The sequence below is a fragment of the Natator depressus genome, chromosome 8 (assembly GCF_965152275.1).
Source record: "Natator depressus isolate rNatDep1 chromosome 8, rNatDep2.hap1, whole genome shotgun sequence".
In the NCBI taxonomy this organism is placed as follows: domain Eukaryota; kingdom Metazoa; phylum Chordata; order Testudines; family Cheloniidae; genus Natator; species Natator depressus.
Window position 1 is genome coordinate 37,091,571 of NC_134241.1, and position 12,442 is coordinate 37,104,012.

Consider the following 12,442-nt stretch of genomic DNA (forward strand, 5'->3'; position numbering starts at 1 on the left):
AAAACCATATTCCATATTTTTCCCACCTACACCCAACAACCCTCCAGGCTCCTTCCCTCTTCCTCAGCTTCTCTGTTACCCCTGACTCCCCCAAGCCTTTGCACTGCTTCTGACAGGTGCAGGAGATACAGTTCTGTACTGTAATTTAAATGAATTACTTAAAGTTCTGTATTAATATGCAAAGTAAGGAATCTATTTGTCAAAAAGAAATTACCAGAATCTTTTTTTGTCTGTATTGTTACAGACATTCTTGCTGTCAGATATTTTGAAATGAATTACCACAATAATTGAAATTGGCATGATTATATTGTGTTATTTTGACAAATAAAATATGCAGAATTTTAAAGTATTGTGCACAGAATTTTTAATGTTTTGGTGCAGAATTTTTAATTTTTTGGCACAGAATTCTCCTAGGAGTAATGGAAATACTTTTTCACTCAGTGTGTTATTAGACTGTGAGACTTGTTGCTACAGGATGTTGTTGAGGCCAAGAATTTAGCAAGACACAAAGATGGATTGGACTTCAAGGCAGATAACAAAAATAATCAGAATAATAATAGTTAATGTTAAAAAGTTTTTGAAGACATATAAAATCTCCTGCTTCAGGGTTTAAGATAATTTCTAAGGTTAGGGATTAAGATGATAAATTTATGGAGGACAAGTTATCCCATCTCTTCCTATTGTCTGGTTTCTTTCAGTTTTCTCTGAAGCATTTGTTATTGGCCCTGTCAGAGACAGGATACTAGACAGGTCTGATCCAGAATTACATTTTTTATGTTCCTGTGATCCAGATTTTCTTGGCCCCCCCAATAAGTATAGCTTTAGAGTTGGGTATGGTAAAGATACTGTATTGATCTTGTATATAAGTCCTCTCCAGCAATGGATGAAGATCAAGTGTCCATGTTGATTATTTTAGACAATTCTATCAGCTGCCTTTGAAAATCTTGACAATAAGATAATTGACATGGCTGTTAACACTGGCCAGGTTGGAGAGAGAGTTGGATTTGGTTGACTTAATTCCTTTTTCTGTGAAAGGATTTTGCATTGGGTGGTTTCTTATCAGCCCAAGGGGACTCATGTGGATTATTATTTGTATCCCTCCTTTTCAATGTGTACACAAAGCTGTTAGGGAACATAGTGAGGCAGTTTCACCTGTGTGTGTCTTCAGATGGTTTAGTTGCTAGGTGTTCTAATGCTTGGGTAACATTCAGATTATTCTGGTTGGATGGGAGAAATAATTGGAAGAAATGGCAGAAGTAGTGTCCTTTTTCTAAGACTAGAGTGTTGGATCATTTTTTGTTTCTGTGAGTCATAGATTTTAGTTTCTATAGAATGGTTTAGTCCACAGTTTCTGTGGAATCTTCAGGTGCTTCTAGAAATCTAGATAGCAGTGGCTCAGAGTGGGTTTTGCCATTTATCCTTGGCCAGGAAGTTGCACCCTTTTATTTTGGATGTGGTCTTCATCACAATAATCCATGCTTTTGTCGTTTCCATATTGGATTCCTGCAATTCTTTCTACATTGGGTAACATCTGAAATACACAGAAATATCAGTTATTGCAGAACATGGCTGCCTGCTTGATGGTGCTTCTCACAGAGCGTGTATTATACTCATTCTGCATAAATTGTATTAGTTTGCACTTTGCAGCTTAAGTCTGTGTGCAATTTAGGTTGTTGAATGTAGCATATTAAGGTCTAAATATTTAGTTTCTTATGTATCTCAGGGACTGCCTCTCTCCTCGTACAATCAGAAGTGAAGTCAGATTGCCTGTCTGCTCCACTGAGATCAGCTGAGGTATCTGAGCTAATAGGATCCTAATTAAAATGGGGAGGGGACTGGAAGCCAGATATTTTTCACTGACTGACAGTTGAATGTAGTTTTGGTCATTGGAAGGGTCGCTGTGTTGTTTACTCACAAGACTGGGTCTCACTGAGAAAAATATACCAATGGTTATAGCTGCCTGCTGTGTCCTGCATAATATCTGTGAAGCCAAGGGGGGAAAGTTTCCACCAGGTGGAGAGCAGAGATAGCTGTCTGCTGAATTTGAACAGCCAGAGACAAAGGCTATTAGAAGAGCTCAACATAGAGTTATATGGCTCAGGGATGCTTTAACAATGAGCCAGAATAGTGTGTGTTGTTGTAGTGTGCTCTACCTGGCACTGCTCTTTTGTGGCCTGGTAGGAATTGTGTGGTGATTGCTGTACATGTAGGAACATAACATTGTTGATGCACCTATTAATTTAGTTTGTGACTGATCCTCTGAGTTTTATGACACTATATAGGAACAGGTAATTGGTTGCTCTCAGAACTGCTCAGCACTCGCATGCATGTTGTGAACTAATAAAGGAGAATAATGTTCCAAATAATATAATTTTATTCAGTAACAAAATCAGTGAAAAACTCTGTGCAAATTTAAAACAAATACTTTAAAAACATGATAAAACAATAAATTCAGAGAACAGCACTTTTGAAAGGGCAAGAACATTTGTGTCCACTTTAGTTACACATACACCAACTGTGGCTTTCACGGATCAGTGTATGTGAAGCTCTGATTGTCTTTAATGTCCCCCAGGATGGAGTGGTAGGGGTAGAGTAGCAGCGAGTGGTGTCCTGTGGAATGTTCAGGGGATGTAGGAAGGTGCTGTAATGGAGTTCTCCATGGACTGCACTGGGAGGCAAGCCTGGGATTGTTGAATATATAGGTCCCCAGGAGTCTGCAGCATCTGTGTTTGCTGCTGGAGAAGACCCATTATGTCCTGATACATCTCCCTCTCCTTTTCCTGCACCTTTCTCCCCTCCACTCTTTCCTTCCTTCCTTTTTTATAGTTTTAATCAGTGAGGAACGGACAGTGTTGTCCTGGTATCTATCTTGTAAATATTAAGTCAACTCTCATAGTTAATATCTCACAGAACTATGATGCTGGTTAAGGATGGGAGTGAATTTCTGACTTCTCCATTTACTAACAAATATTTCCCCCATGATAAATATGTGAGATTATGGAACCAGTAGAGGACCTGTTGGAGTGAAATTGGCAGAAGAAATATTCTTTTTAAAATTGTGGTTTCAAAATTAAGTTTAACAGTTGATTTACTTATGTATCTGACTGGGAGGTAAGAAAATGTAAATATTATTATAAGAATATAAAAATTTACAGAGTAAACAATCAGTTATTAGTCATTCCCAAAACAATGAAAATCTATCTCACTGCCCAATGCATTGATGTAAAATAAGTAAAAATTCAGTAAAGAAATTTTGTTAGCAGAATAGTGAAAGATGAAAGGAAGTCCTGATTAAGGTAAAAGATATATGGGGAAAAATCTTCACTGTTGTGTTTACACATTCTGTCACAAGGTGTCGCTGATGTCTAAAGAGACTTTTCAACAGGAAAGAAACACACAGCTCCTCCCACAGAAGACTGGAAAACCCTGCCTGTCAACGCGTCAGGAGGGCTCCCGGATGTGAGAGGAGTGGATTAAATAAACTGTTTTCAAAGGTCTCTCACCCCCCTCATTCACTGGACTCTGCCGTTCGCTCAGTTAAAAAACTGAGTTATAAACCCGCACCCCGCGTCCGCGATGGCTCTTCTCCGGCGAGACTCCCTGGTAACCGGGCAGCTGCTGCGGCTGGTTCTGCTACACACGGCCTGGGAGGTGGGCAGCGGCCAGGTCCGTTATTCCCTGCCGGAGGAATCCAAACACGGCACCTTTGTGGGCCGCCTGGCCCAGGACCTGGGGCTGGAGGTGTCGGAGCTGGTGTCTCGGATGTTCCGGATGGTCTCCAAAGGCAGGGGAGACTATTTTGAGGTAAATTTGCAGAGCGGCGTTTTGTTTGTTAAGTCGCCAGTAGACAGGGAAGAGGTGTGCGGCCAGAGCCCCCTGTGCGCCATTGACCTGGAGGTGATAGTGGACAAACCCCTGAGGATATTTCACGTGGAAGTGGAGATACAGGATATAAATGACAATGCTCCTGTTTTCTCGGTAAACGAACAAAACCTGAGTATAGCAGAATCACTGACGCTTCCAGGTTCGCGTTTCCCACTAGAGGGCGCGTCTGACGCAGATATTGGTACAAACTCGCTGCTAACCTATAAACTCAGCCCAAGCGAAAATTTCATTGTAGAGGAGAAAACGAAGGAGAAAAGTAAATCTTTGGTGCTTGTGTTAAAGAAACCTCTTGATAGAGAGGACATCCCTGCGCATCATTTATTGCTCACCGCTATTGATGGGGGCAAACCGGAGCTCACCGGCGCAGTTCAGCTGGTGATCACTGTGCTGGATGCCAATGACAACGCGCCCATATTTAATCAATCCGTTTATCAAATCAAATTATTGGAAAATGCAGCTAACGTGACTTTAGTCATAAAACTCAACGCCACTGACATGGATGAGGGCATTAATAAGAATATTTCCTATTCGTTTACCAGTCATATTCCTCAAAACATAAGAAAAGTTTTCAGGATAGAACAAAATACTGGAGAAATCAGGGTTAAAGGAAATATAGATTTTGAAGATATTAATCTGTTTGAAATTCAAGTTGAGGCAAAGGATAAAGGGAATCCCCCGTTAGTGGGACACTGTAAAGTTATGATAGACATTTTAGACGAGAACGATAACGCCCCTAAGCTCTCTGTGACTTCCCTTTTCCTGCCGTTGCCGGAGGACGCCCCCCCGGGGACAGTGGTGGCTCTTATTAGCGTCTCCGACCGGGACTCGGGAGACAACGGCAAAGTCACCTGCTCCATCCCCCCGGACCTGCCCTTTCAGCTCGTCTCCACCTTTAAGAATTATCACTCGCTGGTGCTGGCGGAGGCCGTGGATCGGGAGCGAGTGTCTGAATATAAGATCCTGGTGACAGCCAGAGACGAAGGGGCCCCGTCTCTCTCGGCCAGCAGCAGCATTTTGGTGCCGATCGCGGATGTGAACGATAACGCCCCTGCTTTCCCTCAGGCCGTGTACACGGTGTTTGTGAAGGAAAACAACCGTGCCGGGGCCCATCTCTTGAGCGTGTCGGCGTCGGACCCGGACCTGCGGGAAAACGCCTTTGTGAGCTACTCGGTGGTGGAGCGCAGTGTGGGAGAGCAGCAGCCCGTGTCCAGCTACATCTCGGTGCACTCGGAGAGCGGGGACATCTATGGGCTGCAGCCCTTTGACTACGAGGAGCTGCAAGTGCTGCAGTTCCAGGTGAGCGCGCGGGACGCCGGGTTCCCCTCCTTGTGCGGGAACGTGACTGTGCAGCTCTTCGTCCTGGATGAAAATGACAACGCGCCGGCAGTGTCCGCGCCTGGCTCCGGCCGCGGCTCGCCAGGGCCCGAGCTGGTTCCGCTGTCGGCCGGCGCAGGGCACGTGGTGGGCAAGGTCCGAGCGGTGGATGCGGATTCCGGCTACAACGCGTGGCTTCGCTACGAAGTGCAGGAGGCCCGGGCTGCGGGGCCTTTCCGGGTGGGTGTGTACAGCGGGGAGATCAGCACCACGCGGGCCTTGGAGGAGGCGGACGGCCCCAGCCAGAGACTCGTGATCCTGGTGAAGGACCATGGGGAGCCGGCGCTGTCAGCGACAGCCACGGTCAGCCTGTCCCTGGTGGAGAGTCCGCAGGCTGTGAAATGGGACTCGAGGCAAAGGGTCGGGAGCGAAGGGCCCTTGGTTGACATGAACGTGTCTTTAATGATCGCCATTTGCTCGGTGTCCGGGCTGTTTGTGCTGGTGATTGTCGTGTACGTTGCCTTGAGGTGCCACCCGGGTCCGGAAGTGATGTGCGGTCCTGGGAAAGCCACCGTGGTGTGCTCGAGCGAGGTGGGGAGTTGGTCCTATTCGCAGCGCCAGAGCCGGAACCTGTGTGTCGGGGAAGGCACCGCCAAGAATGACCTGATGGTTTTCAGCCCCAACTTTCCTAACTTTGCAGAGAACGGGGAGAAGGAGACGCCCAAGCTATGCGGCACGGTTGGTTAAATAATATTTCCCTCCACAATGCATTGTTTCCTGTGTCTCACTGAAGATTATTGTTAAGTAGTTCGTAGTGATTCACTAATGGGTTTATATATTTTTTAAAAATGCACGTTTGAATGACGAATAATGAATCTTTTTAGCGATCCAGCTTTCTGTGTGTTGCTTTTGGGTGGTTACTTCGGATACAGTTTTTGAAACATAAATAGTTTTTAGTAGCATTCAAATGAAATTCGAGATATGTCAGTTTGAATGGATACAAGCCAAAGGATATAATATTATACATATAAATTTGCAATTTTATTGGCTATAGTTTGCTCTTTTTTTTAGTAGTACCGTCTGCCTATTAATTCCATGAGAAACACTTTTTTTATGAAGAAGAAATAAATAGCCATGATCTGGTGGTAGCATCCGTGTTCTTTGTCTGGGGAGTATTCCTCCAAGAATTACTTCCTTATAATTTTTGTTATTAGAGATGGCTCGTTATATGCTTCTTGACTGATAGTTTCCATTGATGATGACGACACCGTGAAGAACAATACTTTGCAATGGTTTAATACGTTCCATTTGAAGAAGCCAAAACATGTTAAAGCATTAGGATGAGTAAAGATGTAACGCTTTATTCCACCTTTATTCACACTGAAAACCTATTATAACTGAGTCCTAAGCCTTCAAAATTGGGTTGAAGTGGGACATGACTGGTGAACAGTCTGGGTGCTGGCTCTGAGTTACTCCTCACCATGCCACCGCAATTTATCTGTAATTATCCCCTTCCTTCTGTGGGGAAACTGAGAACCAGAGCAGTGAAGTGACATGTCCAAGGTTACAGAAGGTTTGCAACAGATCCAGAAACACAGTGAAGAGCTCCTGGTTGCCAGTCTTGCTTCTTGCCTAGAAAAGCATCTTTCCTTTCTTTGGATTTCCTCCCAAATTTTATTATTCCATTTGTCCCTTATCATTTTCTCTCCTGCTTATTATATGTTATTTGTTCTCTTTTAAATGCAGTTCAGACGTGTTTTACGAATTTTTTTTCGTTTTTATGCTGTTCTTTCCTAGACTATCAACCTAAAGCACTTTAGTATATGACATCTCTTACAAGATTCCAGAGAATCTAGGGAAGCATCCAAATTAATGTCATGATATAACCATATTTTAAAAATTTCTGTTTCTACAGTATTGTTTATGGTTTCAGGATACAGCAGTAGAAACATCTTAGTGAGGAATACCTGGGTGTACCTATTATCAGAAATTTATAGGCTTTTATTTTAGGGCTATTGATTAATCACAGTTAACTCATATGATTAACTCAAAAAAATTAATCGTGATTAATAGCACTTTAAATTGCACTGTTAAACAATAGAATACCAATTGAAATTTATTAAATATTTTGATGTTTTTCTACATTTTCATATATATTGTATTCTGTGTTGTAATTGAAATCAAAGTGTATATTATTTTTTATTACAAATGATTGTACTGTAAAAATGATAAACAAAAGAAATAGTATTTTTCAATTCACCTCATACAAGTACCATAGTGCAACCTTTGTTGTGAAAGTGCAACTTACAAATGTAGATTTTTTTGTTACATAACTGCATTCGAAAACAAAACAATGTAAAACTTCAGAGCCTACAAGTCCACTCAGTCCTACTTCTTGTTCAGCCAATTGTTAAGTCAAACAAGTTTGTTTACATTTACAGGAAATAATGCTGCCCTCTTCTTATTTACAATGTTACCAGAAAGTGAGAACAGGCATTTGCATGACATTTTTGTAGCTGCCATTGCAAGGTATTTACGTGCCAGATATGCTAAACATTCATATGCCCCTTCATGCTTCGGCCACCATTCCAGAGGTTATGCTTCCATGCTGATGATGCCCATTAAAAAAATAATGCATTAATTAAATTTGTGACTAAACTCCTTGGGGGATAATTGTATGTTCCCTGCTCTGTTTTACCCACATTTTGGCATATATTTCATGTTATAGCAGTCTTGGATGATGACCCAGCACATGTTCATTTTAAGAACACTTTCACTGCAGATTCGATAAAAAGCAAAGAAGGTACCAATGTGAGATTTCTCAAATTAGCTACAGCATTCCACCCAAGGTTTAAGAATCTGAAGTGCCTTCTAAAATCTGAGAGGAATGAGATGTGGAGCATGCTTTCAAAAGCCTTAAAAGAGCCACCCTCTGATGCGGAAACTACAGAACCTGAACCACCAAAAAAGAAAATCAACCTTCTGCTGGTGGCATCTGACTCAGATGATGAAAATGAATATGCATTGGTCTGCACTGCTTTGGATTGTTATTGAGCAGAACCCCATTATCAGCATGGACGCATGTCTTCTGGAATAGTGGTTGAAGGTGGAGACATATGAATCTTTAGTGCATCTGGCATGTTAATATCTTGCGACGCCGGTTACAACATGCCATGCGAATGCCTGTTCTCACTTTCAGGTGACATTGTAAACAAGAAGCGGGCAGCATTATTTCCTGAAAATGTAAACAAACTTGTTTGTCTGAGCTATTGACTGAACAAAAAGTAGGACTGAGTGGACTTGCAGGCTCTAAAATTTTACATTGTTTTATTTTTGAATGCAGTTTTTTTGTACATAATTCTACATTTGTAAGTTCAACTTTCATGATAAAGAGATTGCACTACAGTAGTTATATTAGGTGAATTGAAAAATACTATTTCTTTTGTTTTTTTAGAGTGCAAGTACTTGTAATAAAAAAAATAAAGTGAGCGCTGTACACTTTGTATTCTGTGTTTTAATTGAAATCAATATATTTGAAAATGTAGAAAACATCCAAAAATATTTAAATAAATGGTATTCTATTATTGTTTAACAGTGCAATTAATTACAATTAATTTTTTAAATTGCTTGACAGCCCTATTTTATGTTATTTATTACAGATTTTATAATAGATCAGTTTTTTGTTTACCACTGTGTTATCAGCTTTTAAATGGATTTTATTACTTGGAAGTTCTCCTTTTCCTGATAGTTCACAAGTAGATAACTGAATGAGTGTGTATCTTCAAGAATCTTACAAAATACTGGTTTCAGAGTAACAGCCGTGTTAGTCTGTATTCGCAAAAAGAAAAGGAGTACTTGTGGCACCTTAGAGACTAACCAATTTATTTGAGCATGAGCTTTCGTGAGCTACAGCTCACTTCATCGGATGCATACTGTGGAAACTGCAGAAGACATTATATACACAGAGACCATGAAACAATACCTCCTCCCACCCCACTCTCCTGCTGGTAATAGCTTATCTAAAGTGATCATCAAGTTGGGCCATTTCCAGCACAAATCCAGGTTTTCTCACCCTCCGCCCCCCCCCCCCCCACACACACACAAACTCACTCTCCTGCTGGTAATAGCCCATCCAAAGTGACCACTCTCTTCACAATGTGTATGATAATCAAGGTGGGCCATTTCCTGCACAAATCCAGGTTCTCTCACCCCCAGAACCTGGATATGTGCAGGAAATGGCCCAACTTGATGATCACTTTAGATAAGCTATTACCAGCAGGAGAGTGGGGTGGGAGGAGGTATTGTTTCATGGTCTCTGTGTATATAATGTCTTCTGCAGTTTCCACAGTATGCATCCGATGAAGTGAGCTGTAGCTCACGAAAGCTCATGCTCAGATAAATTGGTTAGTCTCTAAGGTGCCACAAGTACTCCTTTTCTTTTTACAAAATACTGTTCATTATTATGAACTGCTTCTTTTGGATTTTATTTAAAATTAACAATGGTTATTTAGATTTGTGATGCATTATAACCCATATAAGTACTTCCTTTCTATGAGTCATTTCCAGCTTTTGGTTTTCAGATTCCATTTTGGTTTCTTTTTCAATAGTAATGGATTCTGGAACATAGGAAACAATGCAGTGGTTTTACAAGCTTTAAAAAAGAATTATGGCAGCTTATTTTTATATCTCCATTTCTAACTACTAAGAGAGAGAGATCCTGTGCTCAGAGAACTAAGAGTTGTTTTGGGAAACAGTTACAGAATGTATTCTGTTTTTCCTAGTAAATGGAACAGAATTACAAAGTGGAGAAGATACGATGTTAGAAAATAAATAAAAATAGTAAAGAGATCATCTTAATATATTTATCCTGTTATTTTTTTCCTTTGGATGCAGGGAACATTTTTTTGGGTGTGTGTAGCAGGGCTGGCCTGACCATGAGGCAAACTGAGGTGACCGTCTCAGGTGCCAGACTGGGGCTGGGGGGGGGGGGTCGCCATTAGGACCCAGAGTGTAGAAAATTGTGTCTGTTGCTGGTGCATATGTATTCTCTCTGCTCTAGATGCACAGAGATGGTGGAGTGCTGTGCTGGAGGAAGGAGGGCACAAGAGACATAACAGGCAGGCAGGAGAAAAGGTGAGAGGGAATAACAGAAAGCAGCAAGAGCTGCAGGGAGAGAGAGAGGAGGAGGAGTCTCTTATTACCTCTCTAGCACCCCCAGGAGCCTGGACTGATTAACCCCAGCTTCTCAGGGAGCTTCCTGTTTCCTGCTGCTTCCCTGAACCCTCTTGAGGAGAACAGGCAGTCAACTGAAGTAGTAGGAGCCGGTTAGGCCTTTAATATGCTGATATCGTCCCTCACTCAGGTCCTCCTACCAGCCTGCTTCTTTGTCCCCTTCAATTGAGTGTTGAGAGCCACTATAGCTGGCACAGAACAGCAGTCATGAGTGAAAGAAGAAAATGCGCCTCTGGGGCAGCATTCAGAAAAAGCAAGCAAGCAAAGGAAGCTTTCTGTCTAAGCAGGAAGGAGCTCTCCTGAGATACATAGACACAAATGTTCATGGTGAGCCTTCCAGCCCAGGTGAGGATGTGAATGGTGAGGAGATGCCTGATCTTCCAGTTAGTCAGAATGCAGGTGACCTGGCAGCTACTGCAGCGTCCATATCTCCATCTCTAATGGATGTAACCATGCACATTTCTGAAGAAAAGTGTAGATCAAAGAAGAGTGTGGTGGAGGCGCAAGAAACAGCTGCTGCTGAGTTTAGTTCCTTAAGTCTAGATGATCCAGGACTATGGACCCACTTGAGCAGTAGCCTGAGGGAGTTCCTTGTGCTGCATGGGCCACAGCAAGTGAAAAACTTCATGTTCCCCAAAGACAGTGAAGATAGAAGTTTCCATCCAACACATTACTGGCGTGAAATCCCCAATGGTGACAAGGTGGAGAGGCCATGGCTTATGTACTCAAAAACCCACAATGTTGCATGCTGTTTTTGTTGCAAACTCTTCCAGTCTAATGTTCCAGCCACATTGGGTTCTCCAGGAACAAAGGACTGGAAGAATCTGGCTAGAAATCTGGCATGCCATGAGAAGGCAGCAAATCACCAGAGAGCATTCCATAGGTGGAAAGAGCTTGAGAGGAGACTGAGGTTAAAGGCCACCATAGATGATCAGCATCAAGAGAAGATTGCATCAGAGTCTCTTTACTGGCCAAATGTTCTGAAAAGGCTCATTGCCATTGTGAGAATGCGTGCTACCCAAAACCTAGCACTGCGTGGCACTTCAGGTCAGCTGTATGTGCCCAGCAATGGAAACTTCCTTAAAATTGTGGAGCTGACGGCTGAGTTTGATGCTGTACTCCAGGAGCATCTAGGAAGAGTCACCACCCAAGAAATGTACACACACCACTACCTTGGAAAAACAATTCAAAATGAGATATACAGTTACTGGCAACAAAAGTCAAACAGAAGATTGTGGCAGATCTGAAGTCAGCAAGATATTACTGTGTTATTCTGGACTACACACCTGACATCAGTCATATGGAACAAATGACTTCAATGGTGTGTTTTGTAACAAGAACAGAACCTAGTGAAAATGTGCCTGCAATGGTGACTGTCAGAGAGCATTTTCTAGAATTTATTGACATTGATGATACTACAGGAGCTGGTAAGACAAATGTGCTTCTTAAAAAGCTGGAAGATACGGGAATTGCGATAGCTGACATGAGAGGTCAGGGCTACGATAATGGTGCCAACATGAGAGGAAAGAACAGAGGAGGGAAGACATGGATCCGAGAGCTAAACCCTATAACTTTTTTTGTCCCATGCAGTTCTCATTCATTGAACTTGGTGGTTAGTGATGCAGCATCAGCTTCTAGTGAGGCTGCTGAATTTTTTAATATAATTCAAAGCATCTATATATTTTTCTCTGCATCAACTCATTGATGGCAAATTTTGAAGCAACATCTGGGAACATCCTCTCTGACACTGAAACCACTGAGTGCCACACAATGGGAAAGTCAAGTGGAGGCGAGAAAGCCTATCAAACACCAAATTGGGAAGACAGATGATGCCACAGTTGCCATTTTGGAGGATAATGCTATGACAGGAACTGTTCGTGGGAGAACAGTTGCTGAGGGAAATGGAATCACCAGAAACATACATAACTTCAAATTTCTGTGTGGCTTAGTGTTGTGGCATGACATACTGTTTGAAATAAATGTTGTAAGCAAGAGACTCCAAGGTGTTGAC

The 12,442-nt window shown here is 42.2% G+C and overlaps 1 protein-coding gene across 12 annotated transcripts in view; it reads left to right on the forward strand.

Moving 5' to 3' along the window:
• Positions 1–12,442, forward strand: part of LOC141992114 (protocadherin alpha-C2-like) — a 333,092-nt gene that overhangs the window by 119,586 nt on the left and 201,064 nt on the right. The window contains exon 1 of one of the 12 annotated variants that reach the window (XM_074960790.1): positions 3,539–5,937. The exons of the other annotated variants lie outside the window; for them this stretch is intronic. Coding sequence (XP_074816891.1) covers positions 3,577–5,937 — 2,361 coding nt within the window. The 5' untranslated portion in view covers positions 3,539–3,576. Of the gene's footprint in view, positions 1–3,538; positions 5,938–12,442 lie in introns of those variants that run through there. 12 annotated transcript variants of the gene reach the window in all.